Source organism: Daucus carota, chromosome 6 (genome assembly GCF_001625215.2).
Source record: "Daucus carota subsp. sativus chromosome 6, DH1 v3.0, whole genome shotgun sequence".
NCBI lineage: Eukaryota > Viridiplantae > Streptophyta > Magnoliopsida > Apiales > Apiaceae > Daucus > Daucus carota.
The window spans coordinates 28,718,553-28,736,384 of NC_030386.2; the positions used below are offsets into that span (position 1 = coordinate 28,718,553).

At 33.4% G+C, this 17,832-nt stretch overlaps 3 protein-coding genes across 6 annotated transcripts; 2 read left to right on the forward strand and 1 right to left on the reverse strand.

Annotated features, from left to right (window-relative positions):
- Window positions 1-311: 311 nt before the first annotated feature.
- On the forward strand, window positions 312-1,036 carry LOC108226484 (uncharacterized). Its single transcript, XM_017401450.2, has one exon. The coding sequence runs from the start codon at window positions 474-476 to the stop codon at window positions 969-971; it is 498 nt and encodes a 165-aa protein (XP_017256939.1). The 5' UTR covers window positions 312-473; the 3' UTR covers window positions 972-1,036.
- A 4,564-nt stretch (window positions 1,037-5,600) lies between these two features.
- Window positions 5,601-9,594, forward strand: LOC108227498 (mannan endo-1,4-beta-mannosidase 2). Of its 4 annotated transcripts, XM_064078906.1 has the most exons (7): window positions 5,602-5,857; window positions 5,945-5,989; window positions 6,391-6,674; window positions 7,151-7,348; window positions 7,878-8,000; window positions 8,513-8,724; window positions 8,876-9,594. In XM_064078906.1, the coding sequence occupies exons 3-7, from the start codon at window positions 6,513-6,515 to the stop codon at window positions 9,276-9,278; spliced, it is 1,098 nt and encodes a 365-aa protein (XP_063934976.1). In that variant the 5' UTR covers window positions 5,602-5,857; window positions 5,945-5,989; window positions 6,391-6,512; the 3' UTR covers window positions 9,279-9,594. The 4 variants fall into 4 exon arrangements, with proteins under 4 accessions (XP_063934974.1, XP_017258155.1, XP_063934976.1 ...); XM_064078904.1 differs by having other exon boundaries at window positions 5,601-5,857; window positions 5,945-6,674; XM_064078905.1 differs by having other exon boundaries at window positions 5,602-5,989.
- A 737-nt stretch (window positions 9,595-10,331) lies between these two features.
- LOC108227497 (two pore calcium channel protein 1A) lies at window positions 10,332-16,785 on the reverse strand. Its single transcript, XM_017402665.2, has 7 exons — window positions 16,460-16,785; window positions 16,037-16,180; window positions 15,652-15,759; window positions 15,058-15,153; window positions 13,076-13,206; window positions 12,579-12,639; window positions 10,332-12,064 (listed from the first exon to the last, which is right to left on the reverse strand). Exons 1-7 carry the CDS (start codon window positions 16,646-16,648, stop codon window positions 10,538-10,540), a joined length of 2,256 nt encoding a protein of 751 aa, XP_017258154.1. The 5' UTR covers window positions 16,649-16,785; the 3' UTR covers window positions 10,332-10,537.
- Between the last annotated feature and the right edge of the window lie 1,047 nt (window positions 16,786-17,832).

The following is a 17,832-nucleotide window of genomic DNA, read 5'->3' on the forward strand; positions in this document are numbered from 1 at the left end:
GATCTGGAGACATGTTAAAAAATATATATGTTCCTGGCCGTTGGATGAATATCCAGCGGGCAAGATTAAAACAAAGTTTTAACATGTTCAACGTTTTTGCAGAATGTACGGGGGAAATCATGTCCAGCGCTAAATTTTGTACATGATAAAAATGGATTTTTCTCGAAACGCTGGACATACTAAAATGTTGTTTTATTCCTGACCGCTGGATATGCATCCAACGGCCATGAATCTGCAGGGTTTTTAACACGTCCCCATCCGAAATTGACTACAAATTTGACTATTACACTACTGTAATGTACAAATATACAGAATAATAAAAAGACTCTCAAAAGAAAGCGCGTGCGCAGAGAATCTAATACTTTACCTAAACTCCAATACTTACACTTATGTTCTGTCTCCCCAAACCTTAAAGCAAACACCTTGAAACATCAAACAAAGATCACACCAATTTATTATCTTCAATAGCAACCATGTCAGACTCTACATCAGAAGAAATATATTCATCTCCAACCCCAGCTATACTTATAAAAATATTTAGTAAAAGAAGAACATGGGTGATTTTATTTATTACTGTCTACTCTTTATTACTGTTTTCATCTTGGAATATCTTGAAATCTGTGCTTTCATGGTACGAGTCGACCGTGTCGAGTTCATCTAACTCGTACGGGTGGCCGGCGATTTATGCGTCGGTGGCGTTAGGTGTGATATTTGGGTTGCTTTCGATGGTTGCTGCGTTGGCTGTGGCAGTTCCGGCAACTTTGGTGACGTGGATCACGGTGCTTGTGATGTTGACTTTTTTTGGGAAGCCGAGAAAAGTGTTGGTGGGGGAAGGCAAGAAATTGACGGCTGAGATTGGTGGGTTTGTGGGCAAGGTTTTGATCAAGGAAGGAAATGTTGTGGCCGCTGTCTGTGCTGTTTTGGGCTACTTTGTTCTTGTTAGGAAGAAAAACAGAGATGATGATAATTGATACTTTTTTTTTCTCTACTAATATGTATAGGGTTTTTTGTTTTAATATATCTGACATCATGTTCATCAGCGGTTTTTATATAATTTTGAGCAAAATTTGTTAGAAAATAAGTAAATAGAAGAAAAATATGTGATTTATTAAAAGAGAGAGTCCCGTATTATAGTCGAGCATCTAATCATCTATACATAAAAGATAAGTAAACAGAAAAAAAATGATTTTACTGAAATTGTTCATGTAGATATAATCATGATCAATTATGTCCCAATTATGTATACATAATATTTTGTATATACATAAATATTTCGGTTATTTTCAGATACAAATTAAAAAAATTAAAATTAAAATACAAAAAGCATCACCCACTATTTTATGATGTCATAAAAACATCTTCAAGGATTTAATCATATTGACCATCTACAATAATATCAAATAATAATTAGATAAAATGTAGAAGATGAAAAACTTATTTTGATATTAGTTATAATGATTATCTATTAAATAGTTTATTGCTAGTTCTAAAATTTCAAGATCACGGGGACGACTTTAGATAGCTGGATATTGAAAGAGAGTATTATTTTCATATTTTAATTTGGCTTGAGCTAACATGACAATTATATAAGGATTGTCCAGTTTGTAAATATAAAAGATACTTTTTCGTCATCTAAAAATTTAGCTAACAAATTATGATTTTGGAGATTCGAAAAATAAGATAATTATATATAATTTTGTGTCCACATAGGATATACAAGTTCGAGACACTGTTCAAGTGTTTTTTTTTTTTGAAAAAACTGTTCAAGTGTTATAATTAAGTTGTCCTACATTCACTATGGCCAAGCAGATAGCAAGTTTGTGTTTTGTGTTGTTTTAAATATTTAAGTTTTTTTTAGAGTCAGACTTCCAAAATCAAGATTCCAGCCTCCACTTCTCCTCATCCCTTTCGCTGATTAAGTCTATTTGTTCTTCCATCTTCTTTCAATAATTTACTTGTTTTTGAATAAAATCAAAATGTAATCTTTTTAGGGAAATTCTTGCAAATTCTTGCTAGGTACCTTGTTATCAAGGTTGTTATTCGTGTCTATTTTTCTTGGATGTCAGTGTATTATTATATGATATTTTATGTACTTTGCTATATATATAAATGATTTTTCAACGAAAGATTTACATGACATTTTGGGCGATCTAGCATCAAATATGGCGCGGTGATGAATATCATAAGAGTTCATCTTTTCACGACAAACAATTACATGAAAAAATTGGTCATATTTGAGATAATTATTTTGAAATATACTAGCTACTCTTTCCGTCTCAATTTATAGATCCCTTTTCTAGAAAAACACGCATATTAAGAACATAGTTGGTTAGATATAATTTTATCTCATGTAGCGTTAATCAGCACATTGATAAGGGAGAATAGAGCTGAGTTTCAAAAAAATCACAATAAAATATAGAGATTTAGTGCATTGAGAAATGAGAATAATGTTGAGTTTCAAAAAATTCATAATTAATATATAAATAAATGTGTATTAATATATCTTGATTCGTTAGAAATTGGACTGGTAAGGAAATTTCTTGTTGATAACGGTTTTTCTATGATGTGCGCATGAGCACACACTAGGCACCAAAATTGATGAATGTGGATGGTTTTTATTGGCTTAGCCTCTTTAATAATGGTGAACCCCTGCATCTACAACAATCACACCAATCAAAACTCTTCAATTCTATAGATTGTAGTACCCGAGCACACAATAGACATACCCATATAATTATTATTTTTTATTTCTTATTTTTCTGACAAAAATACACTTGCTTGTATCACTATAACGCCAATACTCCAAGAAGTTTCTTTCATTCACAAAAACTTATCATCTAACTGAAATAGATGAAGATGTCTCCGAAAATTTAGACAATAAAATTTTAATGTCGAAAAAAAAACGTCCCAATCTTATAAAACTACACTGCCCGAAACCCATGTAATAATTGATAGAGCTTACTGCACTTTGCAACCCTCTACTTTGCTCGAAAAACACTTTGGTACATAGACTTCTAAACGTGTCAGTTCGCCCTCCAAACTTCTAATCCGTTAGCAGTTTGCCCCATTCCGTTAAATTTTCCGTTAACTTTGATGTTAAAAATAGTTTACAGCAGTTTGCACCCCTAACTTTATATTTCGTTTTAGTTTGCATCCTTGAAACACTTTTTCATTAAAATCAATCATATTTCGTTAAAAACAGAATCAAGTATATTTTAATTTAATAGTTTGTATCTATAAAAAGAATTTTTATAATACAATAATATCAAAAAAATAATATGCTTAAGTTTGCTAATTAGAATTCTTTTTGATATTAATACATATTATTTTTTTGATATTATTGTATTATAAAAATTCTTTTTATAGATACAAACTATTAAATTAAAATATACTTGATTCTGTTTTTAACGAAATATGATTGATTTTAATGAAAAAGTGTTTCAAGGATGCAAACTAAAACGAAATATAAAGTTAGGGGTGCAAACTGCTGTAAACTATTTTTAACATCAAAGTTAACGGAAAATTTAACGGAATGGGGCAAACTGCTAACGGATTATAAGTTTGGAGGGCGAACTGACACGTTTAGAAGTCTATGTACCAAAGTGTTTTTCGAGCAAAGTAGAGGGTTGCAAAGTGCAGTAAGCTCTAATTGATATAACATGATATGTGTTTTAGTATCGGTCGACTCTTTTGTCCTGTGGGGATAATGATGACGCAAGTTCTCAGATACTAGCGGAGTAGTTACAAACTGGGGGCCTATTTACTTTGGATCATACTAGGTCTGAGTGTCATGATAATGATCTGGGAAGAAAATTTTGAATTTGGTGCGTTGTTTCGGACCCCATAACCAACCCCATAACCAATCACAGTAAATATGATTTTCAAAAATTCAATTTGAAGTAGAGCAGATACATTGTTGGTTGGGTTTAATTTTCATACAGTTTCAACTTTTATGACGTGTTCTTATTAAAAAGTAAAAAGATATAAAATCTATTTTTCTGAACTTTTTTCTAAAGATATATTTATTAAGAAAAGAAAACGAATCTACAAAAAAATATATTATATATATTGGGTAGCACTCCATATCATACACTATTGTATGGAGTTACGTAGCACACCATTATAAATATATACATAATATATATTCTATTAAAGTTTTTATGGAATATAATTGCAAATTTTGATTATTAAACCGAAAACGAAGTTATACAAATTTTTTTCCTTCCAAAAATCATCTAAAATTATGCAATATCTCAACATGATTCTATATCAGAATAATAATCATCCAGAAATATTCTGTTGTAGAATCAGTTTCGATGATATACTTTTTTTCATCAAATTTAAGTGTTAAATTACTTAAAATAGATATATTTTATAGTATTCTATATTAGAATCACGTTTTATATGTATTCTATAATAGAATTTATAATAAAATTGATGATTTATAATGACGCACTATGTAACTCCATATAAAGAGTAACTCTCTGGAATGTTGGCCTATATATATTTACTAATACTAACTGCTGGCATATGATAAACAAAATTCATGGGTAGTGATTAAATATCCTAAATATTTAGCTTAAATTGTTATTTCAGTAATTTTATACTATAAATAATTTATGAATTATTAAAAAATTTAATTTAGTTGGTTATTTTTTTTATATTGGAAATGATTTTTATAAATAAAATTAAAATAATATCATACTAAATTTCTAGTCAGTTTTTCACTTTCTTTTATTTTTCTCATAAAAAATACAAACAGTATGCCGACCTTTTTTTTTGCAAGAAGTGTGCTGTGCCGACCTTTTTAAATGCCATGTAAGAGCAACTCCAATGCAATGCTATACTTGGTTCTATTGCTATATTATAGCATCAAAAATAAAAAAACTCAACTCCAAAGGGGTGCTATATTTGGATGCATCCATGCATAGATGCATCCTTGGTTCTGTATTTGAAACTAAGGATGGATCCATCCATGTTGCCACATCATCAATAACTAGAAATTGGAAACTAGTTAAGAGCAAGTCCAATGCTATATGCTATATATCTATTGCTATTGCTATAATTTAGCATCAAAAAGTGTTTTTTGGTGCTAAAATAAAACTTGCACTCCAATGCTAAGTTCTATAACTAGTTTCAAATTTAACCAACTCATTAACTTTTACCTAACTTCTATAAATTATATTAAATATCTCAACAAATATAGAACCAAGGATGATGTGGCAACATGGATGGATCCATCCTTGGTTTCAAATATAGAACCAAGTATGCATCTATGCATGGATGCATCCAAATATAGCACCCCTTTGGAGTTGAGTTTTTTTACTTTTGATGCTATAATATAGCAATAGAACCAAGTATAGCATTGCATTGGAGTTGCTCTAATAACTTAATGAGTTAGGTAAAAGTTAATGAGTTGGTTCTATATACAAGTTAGGTAAAAGTTAATGAGTTGGTTAAATTTGAAACTAGTTATAGAACTTATCATTGGAGTGCAAGTTTTATTTTAGCATCAAAAAACACTTTTTGGTTCTATATTATAGCAATAACAATAGATATATAGCATCTAGCATTGGACTTGCTCTACTACAATCTTGGTTAACTGGGCAATTTACGTCAAATACTAGTTTACTCCTTTTCTTGCATCAACGACTTTCAGTGTTCGCTTGCTTGTAGATTTGAGGCATTGATCAAAGAAACAAAAAGGAGTATTAGGTCACCTAACACAGAAACAAAATCCAGCTCTAGTTTTAAGGATCAGAGTAACTTTTGAAGTTCATAAAACTTCAAAATCCAGCGTCAGATCTCACTGTCCAAAATCCCACGTTTAAAAAGTTTTGAAACTCAAAACTGTGAGGTCTCTGTTTCTACAACAATCATCTATTTTGTCTTCTGTAAACTAACATACACATTTGGTTAATGATTTTTTTATTATCATTTGCAGAACAAGAATATATATAAATTTCTCTTGAAGTTCTGTTCTAACATTGTAAGTTGCTGCTGCTTATATGCAAGTGTTATCAGAAAACTCTTTTCTGGAAGCCTTGTTAATTGTTCTTAGTGTTCTGGGTCTTTCTTGTTGTTCTTTCTGTGTTGCTCTTTAAAAAGGGATCTGGGTCACAATATTCTTCATCCAGGACACTCTGAATCTTGAAAATTCTCATTTTCTCGCTTAATAGGTGATCAAGAATATACCCTTTTTTAATCTGGGTGTATGTGATTTTTTTCAAGTCTTGATTTTTAGCTTAAAGGGTATCCAAGATTCCTAAATTATAATTGTGAACACTACAGTTTGCTAAAATTATCATCAAAAAGACAATATGGTAGCAGGAAATAACCTCTTCTTCCCAGTAATTGTGTTAGCTTCATGCGTTGCTATTCTATTTATAGCCTTTGGTGGCTTGTGGTCTGAGCATACCCAGAAGAAGGTGAGTTTTGTGAAAAGAAATGGGACCCATTTCATTGTAGACGGTGGAGTTTTCTATGTTAATGGCTGGAATTCATACTGGTTGATGGACCATGCTGTAAATGATCACGGCAAACATACAATCAAAGCGATGCTGCAAGCAGGTGCGAAGATGGGTCTGACTGTTTGTCGAACTTGGGCTTTTAATGATGGTGATTACAATGCACTCCAGATTTCCCCTGGTCAATTTGATGAGAAAGTATTTAGGGTAATATGATATTATAATGATTAGTATGTTCAACTTATTTTGTAGATTCATCATTGTGCATATGAGCTCAATGGCAGATTTTGTAGTTATGTAAATACCTACTATATTTTTATTTCAAGTTTGCTTTAACTGGTACTCTACTAATCCTAATGACTATCAATGTGTTTAATCAGCTAAACTATGTTTTAATATAGTAATAAGTAGATGAGATTCTGTAGTTACCCAAATTGTTTGATTTTGTTAATTGCTAGAGCAGCAAACTTTTCATCTTTCTGCCTCTGAAGTGTTAATTTTTTGTATTGGCAAGGTTGTAAATTTAGAGAAGATGTTGTCTCTTTGCTTGAAGTTCTAAATGCATATAAAATATACAGTGTGATAAGTTCAATACTTCAATATATATGTCCCTTGTTTTGTTAATGGCGTCCATTTTCGATTTTTTGAATAAAATTTCACCTCAATGGTTAATTCTGTGGCAGGCACTGGACTATGTCATAGCGGAAGCCAGGCGACAAGGAGTCAGGCTGCTGCTTGCTTTAGTCAATAATTTGGAAGCTTATGGCGGTAAAACTCAATATGTCAAGTGGGCATGGGAAGAGGGCCTTGGTTTGACATCTTCAAATGATTCATTTTTCTATGATCCTTCCATCCGTCGCTATTTCAAGGACTATATAAAGGTAGCCTATATATCTTAACTTTCCTGGCTATCATGTAAAATACACACACTTGTCTGTGGGCAGGCTCTCTAAAATCCTTCTGCATATATTTGAATCACGAAAGGGAGAATTGTTGAACCAGTTGGATCAATCGTTAATAGATCCTGTTACTTAAGGTTGTCCTTTTGGCTTATTTTGCTATATATTTCAAAGCCTGAGTAGCTAATAGGTAATAGCTAAGTAACTGGCATAATGGTCAGCTAATTCAAATGGCTAGGCATCATGAATGTGCTTGCTTCATATCCATTGGTTTGAAGTATTAGGATATATAAAAAATTGTATCTGGGCTTTAAAGGTTTTTGTTCTTCTTGTAGCTTTTAAATCCCTGGCTGGTCCACAACTCACATGTGGATAATATTAGTGTTGAGACTTGGCAGTGACAATTTGAGAACAAGTAATCTAGAGATAACATATGACTGACAGGAGTTCGCTCGAAGTCTGTTAATATTTTAAATTGTTGTTAGACTAAGACTAACTCTAAATTCTGCAGACAGTTTTGACAAGGAAGAACACTATCACAGGAGTTGAGTACAGAGATGATCCCACCATTTTTGGTTGGGAATTGATCAATGAGCCCCGATGCGCGACTGATGCTTCAGGCAACACCCTCCAAGTACGTCGCAATTTCTTAACTCCTAAATATGCTTGAAAATTTCCAAGAATATTATTGTGTCCTGAAGAAACTTGGGGGCTATCCAACATAATAATGTGCAGCTGTTTAAGTCCTTTCTGCTGTACCCTATTTCTTCCTATACTTTGAGGCATCTATCAACCATGGCATATAGTTACTGATAAATTTTGAGATCTTGGATGTGCACAAAGAAGCAAACTGTTACCACTTAGTTGTTGATGTTGCTCAACTCTGCAAGGATATTGTTCTAAACATAAACACCCTTTTTAAGCAACCATTCAAATATTATATTGAAGTCCCCTGCATAAATTTTTTTGCTCAATTGTTTCTTATGAGTACTACTGTACTACCATTTCTGCTCCCTTGAAGTACAGCTGGATGATGGGCTCAATTGCAATCTTTTTATTTTTTGCTAATTCTAAAGTGAAATTTTTTCTAGTTAATCATATATAGTATATTTTTTCCTTTTCTGAGTATGACTACTACAAATGCAGGACTGGATAGAAGAGATGTCGACCTTCCTAAAAACAATTGACAGTAAGCACCTACTCACTGTGGGTCTTGAAGGATTCTATGGTCCTAAAAGTCCAAAAAGATTTACTGAAAATCCAGAGTTATGGGCATCAGAACTTGGAACTGATTTTATTCGGAACTCCATGATCCCTACCATCGACTTTGCTTCTGTTCATATATACCCCGACCACTGGCAAGTATTTATATTCTTTGATTCTCTCAGGTCTCACCAAAGGACAGTTGACTGCCAGATTAATAAGCAGTTAAAACAGAGCAGAGAAATGCAATCTTAAGCTCGTTCCCTAACTTAGGTACCCGGTTTAAACTGTTTTGTCTTGTTGCAGGACTCCTTTGAAAGATCTCGAGTACAAACTAAATTTTGTCTCAACATGGATGCAGTCCCACATTGAAGATGGTGAGAAAGAGCTCATGAAACCTATCATGTTTACTGAATTCGGATTGTCCAGTGAGAACCAGGGTTTTAACCCAGCTCAGCGGGATAGGTTCTACAAAATTGTTTTCGACATTATATACAACTCTGCAAAGAACAAAGGACCTGGAGCAGGATCCTTTCCGTGGCAATTCCTTGTCAGAGGAACGGAAGAGTACAATGATGAATTTGGAATAGTTCCCTGGGAGATTCCATCCACATATAAGCTAATAACTAAACAATCTTGTGGAGTAGCACGGACACGAGGAGTTATGCTTTGGCAGACAGAACACTTGAAACAGTTGTGTTCGCATTGATCATGAGTTTCAAGTTATAACCAATATTGTTATTATATAAATTGAATTGTGCAGGATGCTACGGGTGGATATTAGTTTTGTACAACATCGTTCATTGTATAGGTATATGTGATTCATTTTGGTGGATATTAGTTTTGTACAACATCATTCATTGTATAGGTATATGTGATTCATTTTGGTTTGAAAGAAGAAGGAAAAGGATATATGTAAGTATGTAACCATGTTTGTGAATTGCTTTTTATCATGTATGTAATAATATTTTCTGTAATTTTGTAATATGTAATAGTATGAATCTTCTATCATTTTTCGTAATGCAGACATGGCTGTTCATGTGTAGACATGTCTTCATTTTATACTTGAAAACAATAATTTATACCCTACAAAGCCTCCAACGGGTATGTTTTTGGGTCTATGAACCTTTATATATGTATGTAATGATCATGGGTTATACTTTAAAACTTATCAACTGTGCTGCTCCTTTTTTTCTTTTTACAGCATTTTGAAGATCTTGTTTCTGGTCATATTTGTACTCGGGGCCGTGCAATTTTACTAGCTTGCAGAGCTTACATGGATGGGGCTGAGGTAGGTTGCATAGTCGAAGATCGAATATAGTACTCTAGAATGGCGGAAAAGCTCAACCTGCGGGGATTCAAAAGAGGCCTGGCTGGCTAAACTAATGAATTCTCTGGTAGCAACCTTTACCAAAAATGGATCGAAGGACTGTGCTGAATTTCATCAAGCTGATTGACAGCGGGAACCAGATTCAGCAAAATAGGAGTTGCTACTTGGTTTTTTACAGCCAGTAAGCTAGATCCCTTGTATAAATTACCAGTAAAAATATTCTAGTACTTTGTATTTCTGCTTTGTAAAGACCAAATTACAGCTTTACTGCCCAACAGGAGCTTGCTTCTTTCAAAATATATCCCCGCCAAAGTTCCGACTTCCAATCAAACTGCGACGACACTTCATAGGACACATTGGTGGCTAATTAATATGCAAGTTACCTCATAGGAGTTCGCCATAAACTAGAAAGTACTTTATAAAGACAACACGAGGAGAAAACATGCACTTCACATTTTTTTGAACAGTTGCAACCAGTTTCAGGTTATCATGAGACCATACTTGTTAACATACCAAGTAATCAACAGACATAACTACAGAGCATAACTAACCAAGAAAAGAAGTCTGGCAAATGATTATCTTCCTCTGCCACAAACATTCAAGTTCACATTAGAAACAAATTAATGGAGTGGCAATCTTCATGAACCATGATCAAGCTCTGGACCCAACATGTGATGCAACAGGATATCAACTCTCTGACTTCTTGTTTTCGTGCCAACGTTACGGCGCCGATTCTTCTTTCCACTTTCCTTGTCCACGCCTTCACGCTTCTCTGAATCTTCGAGTTCCATTTCAGCAAAGAATGCCTCCAACACAAATGCTACAACCAAATTCAAGAGCAGTAGAACTGTTATCACATAGAAGCTGACAAAGTATGCGTAAGTCCAACCTGTGCTTGCTAGCTCAGTGTAGCTCTCGATCCATATTTGCCAGTTATTCTGAACTAATAAATTATACAAGGTCAACATTCCACTTTGAAAGTCATTAAAATTAAAAAGGAGATAGTCGCTATCTGCAAGATCTGTTTCATATGCATAGGGGTTTCCAGCATTTACTATCCCACCAAAGAACTGTACCCCCAGAGAGCAATAAAAACACAAGACGCAAAATATGGTACCTAGGTATGGCATCAAGCTTGGTATGAGAGTAAGAAATGTCGCAACAAAGGCTCGGTAACGACGTACATGCATTAATAACCTTATTAAGCGCAACATTCTTGCAATCAAAAGATAGCGAATCCATTCTCCATTAGAAAGGAATGTTAGTCCTTCAGGAGAGACAAAAGTTGCTGTTTCTCCGACAACTATAACCCAGGTGATAATAAAATCAAAACGATTCTGACCATCTCTCCAATAATTTTCAAACCCATATGCATAAACTTTCAGTGCCATTTCCAGTACATATAACCATCCAAACGCAAACTCCAGGTTCTGCCAAAACTTTTGCCCAGAATTGTCTTGTACATCAAGGGTTGTTTCAATAATAACGGTAACAATATTCAAGACGAGAATGAATTCTACGACATATCCAAAAGTTTTGCTTCGAACAAAGGCTTTCAACTTTCGAGATAATGGTGAATTGTAGAATGTTGGGAATTTCTCTAACCAAGAAAGTGAATCCTCTTTCTGAAATCGTAATGCTATAGCATTGCAAAGATCATAAAACTCATCCAAATTAATCTTGAAGTCATGACTGTCATCCAACTCTGCAAAAATTAACTCGAAATCTTCTCTTGATATATCAGGCAATGTCCTGTATCTATTGAGTTCCTCAAACAAGTGGATGCATTGATCTATATTAAGAGAACCATAAGCATTTTCATCTATAAGATTAAATGCTTTCTTTAATATTCTTTTTCTCATACGATCCTTCTCGCCAATCTGTTTAGCTAGCTGATCCTTAAAGCTATCATATACAACAGCAAGGATCAAGTTGGTGACAAAGTAAACACCCAGAAGCTCATAGAGAACAAAGAACAGGCTATACCAACGCGACACTTTGTATGCAGGAATCCAGACATCTGGATTATTGGACGTGGTAAATAAAACAAACATCTGATATGTTGTTGCACCAAATGAAGTAAACACTTTCTTCCCCTGTTCAGTATCTTCAAACATGACATATGCCAACCAACTGGAGAACAAAAGATATAGAAGTCCTAAAGCCTGCATTTATAATATACGAATAGATAAACAGGTGATTTTTAGACAAGATATAATCTAAATGATAAGTTAAAGAAGGATAAAATTGTCAACAAAATGACTTTTTTAATAAAAGCTTTTGTAGTGAATGTGTTCAATAATCACATGGCATTGCTCAGTGCTAATTACAGGGCCGGCCCTAGAGATTCGAGTGCCCTAGACGAAAATTGAAAATGGTGCCCCTATTTTTCAAGATCGTAAAAGAAAATTTTACATACATTCAAATCAATATACAATGACATAATCAAAAACACTGTTTTAAGATTAACACAGTAAATTCAAATACATATAAATATATAAATGCATAAATTTATTAGTATATACTACATATGTAAAGATTTTTTGGTGCCCCTGGGACACTGGTGCCCTAGGCGGCCGCCTTGGTCGCCTTACCCAAGGGCCGGCCCTGGCTAATTAGGTAAACTAATAGGAGCACTATACTTGCAAGAAAAGTATGTTGATACAGTAGAATACCTACCAAGACATTTAGATATGTTACAATCATTCCAGCCAAGACGACTATGCTGTCACGTAAATCCCTAGAATGCAAAAATAATTTAAATAAGCATAACGTCAAATTAGTTTGCACCAGGAATATATGGAATTTTATTCACCGAATCAACAAAATTTTATCAAATTTACTATATCCCTCAAATTATAATTTTGTCCATACCAATCTTTTATGTTCAGTTGAAGGTGCTATACTCTGGATTGAACTAGTAGTACTGTTAAGAAACTGGAATGTTTCTGGTAAAGGATAAAACTGACTCTGTACGGTACACATGGTGAGCTTAACTAATCAAAACTGTGTCTTTTATTACACTAAATAGTGAAGACTATGTAGGAATTTCTAATCAATAGGATAATAACCATCTCAATTGTCTTTTCTATGAAAAGATTATAATTAAAGAAACTTATCAAGTTGTGTAGTCACATAGTTAACTAAAGAAGCAAGAATTTGTTAAAGCACTATACCTGATGTTCAAGATAAGAAAAATCACCCGGATGTAAGGAGCAATCCGGAATGGGAGATAATATATGCCCACCGGAGACAGAAAAAGTGCATAGAGTAAAACATCAACAACCAGAGCTAACAGGAAAATGACCTGAAATTTGGTTTAAAGAATACAATCACTAGTTGCAGTGAAATCAGCAAAAAAAATATTACACATGAGGATAACTGTTTTAGATTAAGTTATGCTTCAACAAAGGACGAGGCCTGGGAATGTTATAAATATGTCTTCACATCCTTTTACTCAGAATATCAAACAATATACGCCTCAACCACCTACTGCATATACCTCGATGCATAGGGCAAACACAAAGTTCTCACAACACTGGTGATATGTTGTGCAATGGACAAAATGCACAATTTTTTACTATTGGTTGCCACTCTGTATCTGGCATCTGTGTGGCATTATTTGCCCCAAAATCATTTTACATATAAAACATAGGTGAGTAAAGCACTTCAACCAATAAAAAAAGGGTGAAAATTGTTGAGCAATTATGTATTTAATATAAATTTGTATTCGACAAAATAATTTCGGAAGAAGAACCATAGGTTGAGGACCTATGCAATTCGACCATAGATATAAGCAAATGCTAAACAATGTTTATACATGTTTCAAATATGAATTGGTGGTATCCTTTTGGTCTAAATAAACATGAATATGGATAAATCATGCATGCCTACACAATTAGGAAGCTAGTTACAACATACAATTTTATACTTGAAAATCCTCGCAAATTCGCAGTAAACTTTATGGTAATGTACACATGACTAATATGAATGGGCTACAACTTGCAAGTCTCACAGGTGAGACTTATTATTTTTAACATTAAATTTCTTTTTGCGATGTAAGATCTATGTACATCCAGGTAAATCAGTGGCAGAACCAGGACTAAGATTTAGGGGGGTCTCAAATATTTAATTATAAAATATCCATAATATGAAAAAAAAATACAATATTGAAAACAAAATGTAACTAATTTTTAATTCCAATAGTTGTACTATTCTTTTCTAAAGAAGTGATGGATGATAGTTGGATGCAGAGATTTTGCATATTTTAATAGCGTTGTAGAATAGCTTCGTTATCCACACTTACTTGTGATTTTGCATATTTTAATAGCGTTGTAGAATAGCTTCGTTATCCACACTTACTTGTGACGTGTATTTGTTATCCAACATTTCAGAATTCAGATTGATGCACTTTATATAGAGTGGAGAAGCATTTCTTAAGATTATACAAGCTGCTAGAAGAGGATACATGCACATTTTAATGTATCAGTAGAATAATGTAATTATGTGCAAAGTTTATAACATAAAAGCCCTTTAAGTTCGTCCAGGTGGGCACATAAATCCACAAAGAAAATTTTTGTAGTTCTGCACTCTTTAAGCTTGTCCTTATATCCCGGGCCTTTTTTTTTTAGTTTATCAATCTTTGTGTTATATACTTTCCAATATGGAGAAGTGACAGTGCTGTTGTATAACATATGTGTTATATACCTTCGTGTTTGATATTGTGTTTTGTGACCATCTTGGTCATGATCCTAAGTTCCTTACAAAAGAATACATGCATATATTTGTAATCTCAGTTACCTATATAATATATGCATATCAATGCACAAATAGACATACACATGTACACACAACAAGAGAAGTGTTTATGCAAGGAGATAAAAATAAATGAGAAACGACGGGTCCGGGCTGTAACAATCTTTTCAAATAATTTTTATAGCTTAGAGTATTGTTCTATCAAATGAACTTACTTCTATCCAAGATTTTTTTTTTTGCCACATCCAAGAAATTTATAATAAACAAAAACAAAGAAAAACAGGAATTTGACAAGAGATTAGGGCAATCATGAGCTGAGCAAGTACCTGTATAGTGATGAATAATAAAAGAGCATCACGAGCAGAGAAAAATGATTAGTGAGCAACAATCTGGAAACAAGTACCTTCATTTTGTTGAGCCGACTTCTCCAGTATAAGTTCAAACCTTCATATGAAATCGGAAAGAACATATGTGCCATGAGAATTAGAAGTGTTACTCCCTGCATGAAAGACGTAAATGGTAATTAACTTTAGCCCCCACTATCTTTATCAGGAACCAAACTTAAATTTTAATTCAGAAAGAAATTTCAACTACATTTATTTATATGAATCCAACCCATCATCTCAGAAACAATTTCATGTCACTTGAAGGCTTGCATGTGTATGTTTCTAAATTATGACCACGAAACATAGGCATATAAAGTTTATCATAAAAAACTCCAAATTCAAAAGAAACAATAAATGTATAAAACTCGTGCATCAAGTGTGACTTGTGAGCCATAGTACCAGACTAGATGGATGTTAATATGCATCCAATTGAATTCTTTTAAATTGATAGCACCAACATAAGCACTAATAATTTCTTTTGTGCCTACACACCTAGATGCATTGCTCGACTCTTACTCCAAAGATAAAACTTTAATTAATTACCTACATAATGTTAAAAGTAAAACTCTATGGAAATCAAGAAATAAGTGCAGTTTAACACACACTGTTACCTCATAGATAAGAGACCCGGCAGCAGTTAAGTATGGGAGCTGCCCAAGAAAGTAGTAGTCTCTATTATGGCAAGAAATTGCAGCATCCTGGGTGCACCACATTGGTTTCTGCGGACGTTTGAACAATATAAAATACAGCAATATTACTGACAACCTAATCAATTAATTGATTTGATACTGCTAATAAATTTATTGAGCGTGCGTGTGTGAGCGCGTTTGGGACATAATGATGGACACCTACCCAATTAGAACAGATCAATTAATTAATTTGATTTCTTTTGTTTCTAAAATAGAAAATTAATGAAAAAAGGAAGTCCATAACTACTTGGTTAACAAATGCCAAGCAGGAGATCCAGAAATAGTAAAATGGCAAAACGTCACTGACCTCGAAGAAGTTAAGAACTAACAAAGCAAAGTAATTAAGGGTCCACAAGACATCAAATTGAATGAAGAGAAAGTAGAGCTTGGCAGAATTTTCAAAGTTAGGCTGATCGAGAACTTCCTCTGGTATACCAACACCATCTTCAGCCTGTCGAAGTAAGATAACCAGAGTTGTTATATATATAATCATGTAAATATAATAGATTATCAGAGTTACTTTCAAGAAACTAGTCATTAAGAAAATTCGACAGCTAGTGAGTGTTTTTCCATGTGCTGGACAATCAAATAACAAATCTAAGTATTCTTTTATATCACTGAAAAAATCGAATGATAATAATAATCGAATGATTTATCCAAAAAAAGAAAGTGCAAAAAAATGTCCGGAAACATGTGAAGTATACTGAGAGAGAGGATGAGAGAGGCGTACGAGATCAACAAGAGCAGCAGCCTTCTGGTAAGAAGAACCATAAGCTATAACGTTAGACCTCCGACCGTACTTAGGTGGTTGCGCCCGCTGATTGTTATTATTCTGAGACGACGACGAAGAGGTGGTGGTTGTTTTAACTCCGCCACTGCCTCCATTGCTACTTCCTTCTGTGAGTAAACCTATATCCATCTGTTTTCTCCTCCTTGCTTCTCTTCTTGTATCTATATAAGCTTGAGAGAGAGAGAGAGAGAGAGAGTTGGGTTAGGATGTGGAAGTGAGAACTGAGAAGTGACAGTGCTCTATACTCCCTCCGTCGCCTTGAGTAGTATACATTGGGGGACGGGGACGCGGCACGGACTTTAATGCTCCTGTAAAGTATAGTTGTGTAATTTATTTTTAAATTTTTTTTTCTGAATTAAAGTTTGGATGTTATATTTTTATTCAGAAAAAGAAAATCTCAAAAATAAGTTACGGAACTATATTTTATAAGAGTATTGAAATGCGTGTCGAACAGTTGAAAAGAAACGTATACAATTAAATGGGACAGAGGGAGTATCTATCTTGGTATATAAGTAATCACTTTACTCTTAGATATTTTGCGTGACACTCGCTTTCTTCGTGGCCTCAACTGCTTTTATGTCGACGCACAGGCACAGACAACTTTGTACATTTCACTGTGACCACCATATCTTTTTTTTTTTTTTGCCAGATATCCTTTTTTATTTTATTCTAATCGATAAATGTTTTATGTTATCCCATCCTTTTATCTTCCCGCTTGCTTTGTTCGTTGTCGGCTTATTTATTCAACAACATATTATAGGGGTAAATTAGATACTTGTATTATATTTTATACAAAATAATATGATAATTGAGATATAACATTTTAGTTCATCATTTTTATATGAATATGAATCTATTCAAATCAAATTATAAAATATGTGTGAAAGGTTTTAACTTTAAAATTTTTTATAATATATTCCCTCCGTCCCTCTCATTTCAAAAACTACTCAACACGCATTTTAAGACGCATATAAAACATAGCTCTATAACTTATTTTTGAATTTTTCCTTTTTTTCTTAAAAATTTAAACATCAAATTTTTATTCATCGAAATAATTTATCGAACTACGTTTTACGAGAGCATTATAATGCGTGCCGAGCCCCCGTCCCCCAATGTAAACAAATGAGGGGGACGGAGGGAGTATTTATTTAATAATATTTTTAATCAAATTATTTTAATAAATCAAAATATATAATCTTTTTCTATTTTAATATAATATTTTAAACATCAATTCAAATGAATACTTATCCCCACAAATAAAATACAAACCAGATTTTGAAAAATAAGACTAATATTTTGAAAATCGTTTAAGA

Bases quoted from the DNA above. Each gene is read 5' to 3' on its own strand.
- LOC108227497 (XM_017402665.2), bottom strand. From the start codon at position 16,648: ATGGATATAGGTTTACTCACAGAAGGAAGTAGCAATGGAGGCAGTGGC. The intron at 15,154-15,651 runs GTAACAGTGTGT...TCTTTCATGCAG, and splicing joins CCGGGTCTCTTATCTATGAG to GGAGTAACACTTCTAATTCT. The intron at 13,207-15,057 runs GTACTTGTTTCC...ACCAAATTTCAG, and splicing joins GTCGGCTCAACAAAATGAAG to GTCATTTTCCTGTTAGCTCT.
- LOC108227498 (XM_017402666.2), top strand. From the start codon at position 6,321: ATGGTAGCAGGAAATAACCTCTTCTTCCCAGTAATTGTGTTAGCTTCA. The intron at 6,675-7,150 runs GTAATATGATAT...ATTCTGTGGCAG, and splicing joins TTGATGAGAAAGTATTTAGG to GCACTGGACTATGTCATAGC. The intron at 8,725-8,875 runs GCAAGTATTTAT...GTCTTGTTGCAG, and splicing joins CATATATACCCCGACCACTG to GACTCCTTTGAAAGATCTCG.
- LOC108226484 (XM_017401450.2), top strand. From the start codon at position 474: ATGTCAGACTCTACATCAGAAGAAATATATTCATCTCCAACCCCAGCT.